Raw genomic sequence first — 13491 nt, 5'->3', positions numbered from 1 at the left:
AGTATAACGTGTTGATCCCACCAGTTCTGGAAATTATGGTCGTCAAGCATGTGCAAACTGTTCAGTGGAGGATTGTAATAAAATGCAAATGAATCAATCTGGTCTATTTAGAGTGCTGACTGCCACAAATGTAACCAGTCACCTCTTTCCCCATACATTTTGGTCAGTGATTGAAACAATCATGCTGGATAACCTCTCTTAAAACAATAGCACATTGCCACTGATTTATCAAATCTTAACCCATTTTAGGGCGCTTTCACACGAGCGTGTCCCTTGTGGGAATCGCACTCCATGTAAGAGAGGGATCATGCGTTCTGGACTTACAGAAAAACAGGGCATTATCATGATTTATAATTCTGTGTTCCTCTGTGTGACCTTACTTCTTCAGGATCATAGTGACATAAAGTTGTCAGTAGAATTCTGTACAAGAAACGTTACGCAGAGGCATACAGGATTATATATCAGGATAATGCCCTGCGCTTCTGTAAGTCCAGAATGCAGGATCCCTCTCTCACACAGAGCATGATTCCCGCAAGGGACATGCTTGTGTGAAAGAACCTTTAGGGTAGGTTCACATCACTGTTTCGTTTTCCGTTCTTCTGATCCATCTGAGATCTGTCATTTTAGATGGAAGAAAGGCTAAAATGGATGCAAAATTATTAAAACGGCTGCTTAAAATAAAGGATCCGTTTTTTTTTTTGTTCTTCTGACAAATCAGAACAACGGAAAACGAAATGGTAATGTGAACCTACCCTTAGTTTTTATGGACCTACAAAAAAAGTCAAACTCAAACAAGAGTTGGAGTAACAAGAAACAAGGAAAAATAAATTCTCTTAACACCCTATCCAGTTCAGACGAGCGTCCCATACAGACCAAACTAGGTATTTCTTAAATGTCAATAAAAAAAATTCAAAACGTACCTTTTTGCCTGGAAAATCATGCATTTTTTCAGTCATGCCCTATATGCTAGAACACAGGATCCCTCTCTCACACGGATAATGTTAGATTATTTATTAGATTTGAATGTATCTGTACGGTGGGCCCCCATAAGAAATTTTACTGATGGGCCCTAGGTACCCCAGTCCAACACTGTTCAGTGTTATCACGGCTGCCAAAAAGTGTAAATCCCAGTATATTTCATTTAGCTCATTTATGACTAATAGGGAGACATTTGCAAATGACAGTGACATTGTTGTGGTGATCAAATTTCCAGGTTTTGCTTGAAAGGGAGATATAAAACAATGTTGACTTTATTAAGGGTCCTCATCTAAGTTTTGATGAAGATCATGAAGATGTGTGATAAAAAAAAATGATAGCGTCCTGCTAGTCATGTACAAAGTAATCCATGCATAAGGTGTCCGAGCAAAAAGTGGTCAACGATCTCATATCAATTTTCAGTGAAGCTATTAACAGGGACAGTGCTCTGACCAGAGGAACGAGTCACAAAAAATGAAGCCACTGTGGCTCTATTCACGCGTTGTTTATTTGCTTCCTAACTGCAAAATTAACCCGTTCCCACTCTGTGCCATAATGTTATGTTAAAGCTGGGCTCCACTTTGCGGGGCTCCATTCTCGATATAGGTGTGGCTCCCAGCAGTGGGACCCGCACCTATAAGACAATGGGGGCATTGCGATATGCCCCCATTCCGTGAGATGAGACAATCTCATTTGGCTTCCTGATGTTATCGACAGACACCCTGCCAGCAAAAATTTCTGAATCCCACAGGCTAAGGATCCAGTGTAGGTGACATTTCAAACAGAAGCCTTAAAAATAGTGGAAATGGAGCCTTTCTGTAAGATACGTGGGAGTTTAATAGGGGAATCCTATTAACAAATCATGAAAATGCAAACTGGTAGATATGCAAAACCCTGGGTAAACTTTTCAGAGTAACCAGGAAGAATGTGTTTTGTCAAGTTTATGGCTTTCTACAGATGAGGTTATATAAAATGCAGATAGTAAAATAAATCTAAATTTATGTAAGCGGATAGAAGAGTGTACTGAACTTTCCATAAATTATTTCAATATCTATATAGGTCATTAAAAAAAAAAAATATCCAGTCCTCTTATCTTGTTTCATGACAATAATTGAAGCTAATATGTGAAAAAATAATATCATTAGTTTACTAGAGAAGTATTGCCATATGCTAGGTGGGTCATTATTACATGACGATACAGGGAAATTGCCACTAATGTGGTCTAAATAATTTGCAAATTATAGCGCACATCATATGTGCACCATAATCTGCGACTTTGTAACTTTCTCGCCCTTTTTCGGGGTGGTGAGAAATGGGCCAGGTGAAGGGGCTTTGTGCGTCCCCCCCGGATTTACTATAACTTACTCCAGTTTCCCTGCCTGGCGTAGACTTCAGTTCCTGGCACCTGCACTTCCAGAGATAAGACTAAAATTATTAAAAGGCATCTACCTCTTAATAAATTAGGCGCCTCTCACTCAGGCGCACAGGGATCAAGACTGGCCCAGTGTCATAAAAATTCATTAAAATAGACAAAATAATTTAGGTTAAGGCAAGTGTAAAATAGTGTAGTGTATACATTTAAAGTGTACTCTGTAGATGGGGCATTCCCCCAAAAGCAAAACCACACAGGACCATTTTAACAAGTTTATTGGCAAATGTCAATTAATCAATTCATTTGTTCCAAGCAACACAAAAAGATAAATAGACCTAATACCTCATCAATACAAATTCCAAAAACTTGCGTTTCTTGCCATAGAAATGCAAAGGCGAAAAAAAAAACATATTGCCAAGTTGTCTGCAGAGCGTTCAGGAAAACCAAAATGAACAATGTCTTTAGTCCTCCTCTTTTTCGACATATGTTTTTACTGCAGATCGAGCCATTTGTCTTGCAAGATATCGGTCTTTGGCTGATATCACGGTTTCTTCGTTACTGCGTTTTGCAAATTTGTTTGTTGAGGAGTTCTCTTCCTTCGAGGTTCCATCCACCTTGCGCTTGGAGTCAGCCGTCTGGTGCACTTCAGAGGGTGATTGGCTCTCCTCTTTTTTCTCAACATCACTGTGAATTTTGGCTTTTTCTGAAGTATCCTCCAGCTCTCTGTCTGTTTTGCCTTTCTGGTCTCTTTCTTTATCATCTTTCTCTGCTCTACTTCTTTCTCTGTCTGATTTGTCTGCTCTCTCCCTGTCTTCACGGTCCCTGTCCGACCTGTCTGCGCGATCCCTGTCCGACCTGTCTGCGCGATCCCTGTCCGACTTGTCTGCGCGATCCCTGTCCGACTTGTCTGCGCGATCCCTGTCCGACCTGCCTGCGCGATCCCTGTCCGACTTGTCTGCGCGATCCCTGTCCGACCTGCCTGCGCGATCCCTGTCCGACCTGCCTGCGCGATCCCTGTCCGACCTGCCTGCGCGATCTCTCTCCGACCTGTCTCCACGATCTCTCTCCGACCTGTCTCCACGATCTCTCTCTTTATCAGCTCCATCGCTCTTCTCTCTCTCATCAAATCTTGCTTTGTTTTTTGTTCCATGCCTATCTTTTTTAATAATGTATTCATCGTCCTCTGTCTTAAGATATTCCTTTTCTCTTTCTCCATCTTTGTTATTGCGCTCTCGTTCTTTCTCTGTGTAATCTTGGTCTCTGCTCCGCTCCTTGTGTCTTGTCCTTTCCTCCAAATCGGCCATTTTTTCTCTGTCATAACCCCGTTCAGAAAAAGACTTTCCTCTCTCGATTCTGTCTTTGTCACTCATTTTCTTACTTTTTGTCTCATGTCTGTCATCTTCCTCCTCGCTCGATGAGCTTGTAGGTCTACGTCTATCATGGGTTCTTCTTTCGCTCTTGTCACCGTTACTTGATTTGTTTGAAGTATCCTCCTCAGCCTCACTAGACTCCAAATCACTATCAGCATCAATGTTCTCCTCATTGTTCCCATTATTACGTTCATCAGAATATCCTCTTGGCTTCTCCTGTTTCACCCTAAATTTAGAAAACAAAGATTCTGAGTCTGCTGCCATTACACATCTATTAGGTGACACACGTTGCACTAAAAAAAGAGGAGCTGTCACCATTCCTCATATGTCTGTTTTAGTAACTACCCAAAATCACCATAAAATAACAATTCTAGAGCATCTTCTCTTATAACTCTGCATTGTGATGTTCCTCTTTTATTGCTCCTAGAATCTTATGTATAAATTCCCAACTGGGTGTTACAATTTTACCTTGCTAAAGGGGTAAGTCCCGACACAGTCAGACATTGGCAGCACTGATTCGACAGTGTGAGAGAGTGCAGAGACAAACCCCCAACTGGTAAAATATCTAATTGTATATATATATATATATATATATATATATATATATATATATATGTGTATATAACATTTTCTAGCAGCAATAACAGAGGAACAGCACAACTTAAAGTCATAAGAAAATATTTCAATTGGTCTTTATTTTATGGGGAATATTAGTATTTACTTGAACAGACATGTCAGGAGTGGTAACTGCTCCTCTTCAAGAAGCTGTTTAGGCAGGTTGAAGGAATTTCAACTTAGAGAGCGTGCATCCTGTAGATATAGTCTAATAAACAAGAACTGCTCTCTAATTAGTATTATAGGATTTCAGGATGGCCAATGGATATCCCACACATCTATAGGATTACACCTACTATTTCTGCTTGCACCAGGAGGCAATACTAAAAAGATAAAACTTCAAATGCGACAAACTGGACATGAACATTTTCCTTACTCGGCACTTCTCACGCTGCATTCAGGAGCTTTCTCTTCACCGACAGTCTGATTCAGCAGATGTCTGTAAAAGCCACTCAGGTCCCTCTGCTTAGTTACATCCAGGGATGCTAAAACACAAGAAATGTTGGAAAGTGTATTTAAAGACTATGGAGACCTTTGGGGCAATTCTTTAGGACTGTATTTTACTAATTTTGAGCTCAAAATAATTTTTTTCAATGGGTCTTTATTAAAAAATCTTTAGCAGTTTTTGTGGTACATGTAGTTAAAAATCAGTTCATATGCAGACTGTCACTCCTGAGTTCCGTCAGCTGAGGGCTCATGTGAAGGCTTAACTCTGATCTCCTAACCTCATAAACACTCATTGATAAGAATATGGCTTAAATGAGTGTTTATAATGTCAGGAGATCAGAGATAAGCCTTCACCATGAGAGGTCATCTAACTCAGGAGTGATAGTCTGCAAACAGACAGATTTTTACCCAGTGAATCACAAAAAATGTCAGAACTTTTAATAAAGACCAATTGAAAAAATATATTTTTAGCCCAAAATAAGTAAAATACAATCAGAAAAAAAAATTCCCTAAAAAGAAGTGTCCAAAGCCTTTAATGCAATGTTTACAATGTTTTATTTGTCCTAGAGCTGAAAAGTCATATACTAACAATTCACTTCATCTCATACGGCAATGGGATAAATTACTAGAGCTGACATTGCCAATTCAGTACTGCTACCTGCAGTTTACATGGTTTTAACCATTCTAAAGTACATTTCCGATACTAAGACATTTGTGCTTTGTTTCCACGGCTCGAAGCTTGCAACTGATCAGGGCTCCAAGCAACAAGACTGCCTCCTCTCTCCTCAAGCCATTTCTCCGACGTGGATGTGCAATATCAAGCTTGGGTTTCAACGCTGGACAGCCCTTTTAAAGGGCTGATCCGGGTTACAGGTATTGATGACCTATCCTGAGGATAGATCATTAATACCAAATTGGTGGGAGTCCAACTCCCAGCACCGATTTCCTGTTTGAAGTGGCCGAGTAGCTGGTGCAAGCGCAGCGTCCTCTTCGATGTTTACCTGCACGCCGACTCCCTTGTAGTGACGGTGCCGTGTGATTACAGCTGTTCGCCTCTTTTAAGTGAATGGGAAAAGAAGCTGTAATTTCACTGTACTGTTTCTACAAGGAAGACGGTGTGCAGGTAAACATTGAAGAAGAGGCAGCGCTTGCACGAGCACCATTGCTCTTTGAATAGCTGATCTGCAGGAGTGTAGGGAGTCAGACCCCGCCAACCTGATACTGATGACGTGTGTGTGCCTGGTAAATCTCTTTAATTGTATATCTAGTTCATATTATCTTTCATGGTCATGACTGAAAATTCTGTAAACTGTTACCTTCTATAGCAGCTTCCCTCTTCTCCTGCTCTTCCTCTTCAGCTTGTTCTTGAAGCTTTTTCTTATAGGCAGATGTGACAAAAGCCTCCTTGTCCTTAAACTCTTCCCCTTCCACTTCACGCTCTTTCTGGATCTTTTTCTCCATTCTTCTGTCCTGCTCCTTCTTTCTGTGCTCCACTGCTTTCAGGATGTTTTGGATATACTTAGGCTGAGGAACACAATAAAGACCTCCGCTCTAGTTATGACGTCCACTCTCAGAGTATTCTCAAGTTCTTTCTTTTTCACAGCAGCTTTCTGACCACTCAGCCTATGTTCACATCATGTTTGTTGTGCACTGGGAAAGCTCCTGACGTACAAACTGAACGTTTCTACAGGGGTTACATGTACCTGACAGAGGTCATCAGAGGTCCTTTTCGCATCCTTCTGGCCAGTAACAACGGATTTTGCCAGGGAAATGCAGTTGGCTACTCAAATGTATTACATCGTGGTCATTCAGATAAATAGCTGTACATGGGATACATGCATGGGCCAAGGGCGCCAGAGGGAGAGCAATCTGATCATCATTATACTATCATTAGTATCTACTTCTCTTTGACAATTGTATTTTATACTCCTCCTTTGCCTTGGCACAGCCTCTAATGCATCCACAATGATCAGTTTGAAAAGCTAAGAGCCTGACATCCCAAACCATTATGTCCATGTTGTATCACTTCTGAAGGACACAAACCCATACTCAAAGCAATACACAGGTATAACCGCTATTTTTACAGATCACACAACCTCTCCAAAGCAACCTATTCACCTACATGACCAATGTTCTGATAACATGTTTCCATGTCACTTTCCTGAATACATCCTAGTCTTGGCCTATTCCTTCTCAATATACAGTGGTCGAGATATACTAATGTGTCTGTGCCAAAAATCTGTGACAAAACTAGTGTTTCTACAAAGGGGTGGAACTCAGTTGAAAGGGGTGGGGCTTCTGTTGAAAGGGTGGGGCTTAAGATACACCATTTTTCACTACAAAATCTGGGGTCAAACAGTTGGTATAGAGTCAGAGAAAAGTGTCTATCCCTGCACCAAATGTATCCTCCAGCCTGAGCCCCTGTGATAAGTCTGGTGCAGGTCTAGACAGACTAAACAGGGTCTCCCTATTATGTTACCAGACCCTCCACCTACCAGGGGCTATGTACCCTTTATTTTGTATTTCTACATGTGTTCTTCTACAGTTCAGTTCACATCCAGTCTCATCTTCCCATGAGACATATACAGTGAAGGCAATAAACAACATATACCACTACTCAGGGCCGGTGTTAGGGGGGAGGGGGATGGGGACTGGCCCAAGGCCCCCCCCCATCCTCTAGGGCCCCCTGCTTCAGTGCTGCTTTTCAGCTCAATGTCCCAATGCAGTGTATGGTCCCCTCCCTGTACACATAACACAAATCATTACCACAGTGCTGCTCTGCAAACTGACAGCTCGGGACACCAGCAACACTCCTCTACTGGAGTGGTAGGACCTGCCATGAGGTCACCTGCAGGAGGCGGAGCTCAGCAGAGAAGAGGGGGATGAAGGACCTGTGATGACCTCACCATCATGTGACCAGAACAGTAGGCGGAGCTAAGCAGTGCAGTAACGTAATGAAGAAGAAGACCAGCCATGCATGGGAAGAAGTGAAGGATTCAATGTAAGTTCCAGGGAAGTGCTGGGAGTTGTAGTCCTCTCCTCTTATGCCTCCTGTTATGTAATATCAGAGTACATTACAAGATGAGGTATAAGGAGGACTAAAACTCCCAGCATGTCCAGCTTGTTATGTAATATCAGAGTACATTACAAGAGGAGGTAAAACAGGAGATGACTACAACTCTCAGCATGTCCAGGCCATTATTATGTAATATAAGGGTACATTACAACACCCTGGATATGCTGGGAGTTGTAGTCCTATCCTCTTACACTTCCTTTTATAATGTACTCTGATATTACATAATAACGGCTTTGACATGCTGGGAGTTGTAGTCCCATCCTCTTATACGTCCCCCTGTAATGTGCTCCGATATTAAATATTAATGGCTTAGACATGCTGGGAAGTTATAGTCCTCTCCTGTTTTACCTCCTGTGGTAATGTGCTCTGAATTAGGACCGGGACGAGGGATAGGGGAGGGAAGTCATCGCTACCCATAAAGGGAAGGGCGCACTCATGGCCGTCCAACTTCACAAGCCTCAGGCCGCTAGGTCTCAAGCCTGTGAGGCATTAGAACAGCGCAAGAAGCCGCAATGACATCAATGCGACCTCCTGCAGCGGGTCTCGCATGATGACATGATCATGTGAGACATGGAGCAGGAGTAGTGATGTCATTGGGACCGCATGCATAAGGACGCAGCAACACAAGCCACAGATAACACAAAAAGGGAGTGAGTTTTTTTTTTAATACTAAATGTCCGCACTGCTGGGGGAACCAGGAAAGGGGGGGGAAGGAGATCATTATATATACACCTTGCATTACTGGGGAGGAATGGAGGAGCATTATATATCGGCACTACGGGGTACATTATATATATACTGGCACTATGGGGGGAGCATTATATATTGGAACTAGTGGGGAGCACTACAAGGGGACATTGGAGCATTATGGTTATATTATTACTACTAGGGAACTGTAGAGGCACCCGGCACCCCTGGCGATCAGCTGTTTGAGGAGAGGGCGTGCGCTGTGCGCACGTGCCGTCTCCTTTTTCTCTTCCTGTTCACTTCTGTATGTGTATGGGACAGCAGCCGTGGACAGCACGCGCCGTCTGCTCAAACAGCTGATCAGCGGGGGTGTCAGGTGTTGGACATCGGACTGTGTTTTTTGCACATTATTACAAGATTTGGGGCCCCACTTTTTTTTTTAAAACCGGCCCTGCCACTACTGGAAGGCAACACAGTAGAGTATGTCACCCATAGCCACCGATATATAAAAAAAAAATGGTACCACTCAGTATATACTTTTTGTGTTGGCCCCCTGTATAAGAAAACAGAGCCCGCTGCACTTTCCTTTGCATCAATTTAATAAAAAGTATACCAATGCATACCAGCTCAGCAAAGACTAAAAGGGCAGTCTTTTGGCTTTGTTCGCATAAATGAGGGGCCTAGGGACATGTTTGACCAAACGTAAGTAAAAAGAAATGAGAACACAGCCTAATACGTAACATCTGTTATTAAAAGCATTGGTTCACCAATTTCTTTTCTACCACCAACACATATCCTTTTTTCTAATCTCATTTTATTTTCTCATTACAGATTTTTTTTTATTCTCTTTCCTGAACCTTATTATAGGGACAGCCATCTTGCCTGCGCTGTTCTTAAAAGCATTTAAAGAATTGCTTTATGGCAGCCACATGGGTTGTAGACACAATGGTCAGGAGGGGACCTCATTGACTTCTAGGGGAGAGGTTTCTAGGCATGCTCTGTGACCTGTGCATAGGTTATTGTGCAAGGAAAGAATAGATAAGACCTGTTAATGTCCTATAGTGAATGGTGGATCCAGTCATATCTATACACAGAGGTGATATCATTACAGGCAGGAGTAGAATGACAGATAAGCAGGTAACTGCAGTAAAGTCATCTGTACAGACCAAGAAGTGGCTCCTACTATTAGGCTTAGTGGCCAGTGGGAAAACAGCAGGATTTTATGTTTTTAATATGTTTTAATATAAATATTGACATGGAAAATTAAAAATAGCATCATCAAAAAGTCTTTAAAAAGGTGTTTAACTTAAAAAAAGTCATTTAAACAATAGGCCATTTTCTGATGACACATTCCCTTTAAATTCATAGAACAAAAGCTGGCGGGCACAGGCATACCTTTCTATCTTTTCCAGATAGCATCTTAGCAGTGTTCTCCTCCTTCTTCTTCTGCAGGTCATCATACACACTGTCGTACTCATACACAGATGCATCCTCCTCCAGGGCTTTCTGCATTTCCAGCTTGGTCTTGGGAGAGAGACGTAAACATGAACATTTCTGCAATTCATCACATTTTATTACAATGATCTCAGAATGATTAAGATAAACCCAGTTAGATCTCAACCAGAAAGGTCAAGTTCAACATCCCACCTGTGCTCTTCTAGATAATAGTGATAAAAGTGAGATTAACCAGACCTCTTCTTAAAATATATGGAAAGCTACAATTTACACAAGTCACTAGATTGCAACACTTAACATGATGTATGACTGCTCCAGAGACACTAAGGAAAGATGGAAACTGGAAGCTCCTATCAGTACTCTGTTACCAAGGGTTCACCTGGTTAAGAAAACCCATCTTGAATCACTGGCGCAGTGTAGGCTTAGGCTACTTTCACACTAGCGTTCGGGGCTCCGCTTGTGAGTTCCGTTTGAAGGCTCTCACAAGCGGCCCCGAACGCATCCGTCCAGCTCTAATGCATTCTGAGTGGATGCGGATCCGCTCAGAATGTATCAGTCTGGCAGCGTTCAGCCTCCGCTCTGCTTGCAGCGTTCGGGTGTCCGCCTGGCCGTGCGGAGGCAAACGGATCCGTCCAGACTTACAATGTAAGTCAATGGGGACGAATCCGTTTGAAGATGACACAGTATGGCTCAATTTTCAAACGGATCCGTCCCCCATTGACTTTCAATGTAAAGTCAAAACGGATCCGTTTGCATTATCATGAACAAAAAAAAAAAAAAAAAAAAAAAAATTTTGCAGCTCCATTTAAATGAATGGGTCCGCACCCGTTCATACGGTCGTGTGAATAAGCCCTTAATCTGCGCCAGATTCATCACAGTGGCTGATGATAAATCTACTGCCCTTTAGACTGGTTAATTTAACTTCACACAACTTATGTGATGGCTTAGGCTACTTTCACACTTGCGGGAGCCTATAATGGCGGCTGGAATAAAACTACAGCACGCTGTGGTTTTTGTCCGGCCGCCTCTCGGCATGTTTGCCGTGCTGCAGCTGGACCTCTGAGCGGACTTAAAACATTCTCTCTCATTATTCTGGCGTTTGGCAAATAATAATAATTATGGTTATCCTAATTGACCAAAAACAGGAAAGGTTTATTCTGATTTCATGTCAGATATTGAGAAAAACATGCATATGTGTCTTTTTATATAAAAAAAAAAAGAAGAAGAAAGAAAAAATAAAAAGCAGCACTCCCTTGGTATGCCAGGTGAAAATTCCCAACTGTTCCTAGGACATGGAACGATGAATTTATAACAAAGAAAGCACTCCGGTCTTCTAGTAAATAGGTGAATACCTTTATTACACCCAACAGTCTTTTTATATAGTTATAGTGTAAACTTCTGATTTCAACTGTGTGTACTAGAATGGCACGCCACTAGCAGAAAAATGCCATTCTAGCACATGTGACCGCTGAGGCCAGTTTTTGGCTACACAGGTCACGGGACTAAGCCACATCAAGTTTGGCGGGGTCCGAATGGGGCTGGAAATGGAGCAGCAATGCGGGAAGAGCATGAATGCAGGCGGGTGAGTGGATTTTTTATTTATTTTTTATTAGGCACATGTTCCAACCATTGGGTTGTCAGCTCCTAGACTGGACAACCCATTTTTAAAAAGTTTAGGGCGTGCAAGGCAGTTGCCCAATAGAGGTCTCTTTTTTTTACTGTGACACAAAAAATAAGACAAAATACAAAAATATAGCCCTCTGCGCTAGACAACATATGGTTACAGCATCCGTGCGTGGTTCCGGCTGTGCTACAGTGCTGCTGGAGCCTTCATTGGAGACAACTCTGTTCCTGGCCATTTAACCCCTCAAATGCCATGGCAATAGAGACTGTAACATCTATGTGATTAGACAGAGAGAGGGGACTCCAATCGCAAACCCCCACCCCAAAGATAAGCAAAATTCCTAGATGCTGATCAGTTGCTATGACAGTCTGGAGTCTTGTGAAGGAGTCCAGGCCCGCCAGTGTTAACTGTTTATTAGGTCCTACCTGCAGCAGGGCTCAACACCAGCGCTCAACCGTAGTGCATTATATAACTTATATTACTAAGTTCTGAGTGCATTTTGACTCCTCCAGAGTAAATGTGATCTATGACCCGCATCGTGTGTTTACATCAGTCTCTGCCTCTACTTCCCCTTCCAGATCGAACATCACAGATCCATATGGTCCAGCATCAGCGCATGCACAGTAGTTATCTGCAGTGTGGAGCAGGCAGATCCAAGCCTGCTAGAAGCCCAGCTAGAAGAACCCCACTCCAAGAGAATAAGCATAACATGGCCCTGAGAGGCAAGGTCACTGAGGATGTTGTGTCTATAGGGCAAAGCCTTAAAAGCTTTGCCGCTCCTAAGATGTAGACATGATGTCATAGGGAACCAACACAGTGGAAAATGTCACATGACCACAACAGAGAGCAGGAAAACAGGATAAACAATAACTATTAGTAAGTAAGAATGTGTTGTTTCCTATCGATTGATGCTTAAAATTGCAACACCAGAATATTCCTTTAACCCTTTAGGGACTGGGCTCATTTTCACCTTAAGGACCAGGCCATTTTTTGCAAATCTGACCAGTGTCACTTTAAGTGCTGATAACTTTAAAACGCTTTGACTTATCCAGGCCATTCTGAGATTGTTTTTTCGTCGCAAATTGTACTTCATGACACTGGTAAAATGGAGTAAAAAATAATTCTTTTTTATTTATAAAAAAATACCACATTTGCAAAAATTTGCAAAAATTAGCAAATTTCCAAGTTTCACTTTCTCTACTTCTAGAATACATAGTAATACCTACCGTATTACCTACGTATGTCTACTTCATGTTTGGATCATTTTGGGAATGACATTTTATTTTTTGGGGATGTTACAAGGCTTAGAAGTTTAGAAGCAAATCTTGAAATTTTTCTGAAATTTTCAAGAATCCACTTTTCAAGGACCAGTTCAGATCTAAAGTCACTTTGCGAGGCTTACATAATAGAAACCACCCAAAAATGACCCCACTCTAGAAACTAAACCCCTCAAGGTATTCAAAACTGATTTTACAAACTTTGTTAACCCTTTAGGTGTTCCACAAGAATTCATGCAAAATAGAGATACAATTTAAGAATTTAACTTTTTTGGCAGATTTTCCATTTTAATAATTTTTTTACAGTTACAAAGCAAGGGTTAACAGCCAAACAAAACTCAATATTTATGGCTCTGATTCTGTAGTTTACAGAAACACCCCATATGTGTTCGTAAACCGCTGTATGGGCACACGGCAGGGCGCAGGAGGTTAGGAATGCCATACGGTTTTTGGAAGGCAGATTTTGCTGGACTGTTTTTTTTGACACCATGTCTCATTTGAAGCCCCCCTGATGCACCCCTAGAGTAGAAAGTTAAACTCCAAAAAAGTGACCCCATTTTAGAAACTACGGGATAGGGTGGCAGTTTTGTTGG

At 41.9% G+C, this 13491-nt stretch overlaps 1 protein-coding gene across 1 annotated transcript in view; it reads right to left on the bottom strand.

Annotated features, from left to right (window-relative positions):
* Window positions 1-2605: 2605 nt before the first annotated feature.
* NSRP1 (nuclear speckle splicing regulatory protein 1) overlaps window positions 2606-13491 on the bottom strand; it is a 65107-nt gene continuing 54221 nt past the window's right edge. Inside the window, exons 4-8 of the mRNA XM_040422112.1 lie at window positions 9938-10066; window positions 6096-6303; window positions 4709-4817; window positions 2747-3943; window positions 2606-2712 (exon numbers count right to left, since the gene is read on the bottom strand). Coding sequence (XP_040278046.1) covers window positions 2809-3943; window positions 4709-4817; window positions 6096-6303; window positions 9938-10066 — 1581 coding nt within the window. The 3' untranslated portion in view covers window positions 2606-2712; window positions 2747-2808. The remainder of the gene's footprint in view (window positions 2713-2746; window positions 3944-4708; window positions 4818-6095; window positions 6304-9937; window positions 10067-13491) is intronic.

The sequence above is a fragment of the Bufo bufo genome, chromosome 3, assembly GCF_905171765.1.
Source record: "Bufo bufo chromosome 3, aBufBuf1.1, whole genome shotgun sequence".
In the NCBI taxonomy this organism is placed as follows: domain Eukaryota; kingdom Metazoa; phylum Chordata; class Amphibia; order Anura; family Bufonidae; genus Bufo; species Bufo bufo.
Note: the sequence above shows the minus strand (reverse complement) of the source record. Positions and strands in the feature narration are given on the sequence as shown.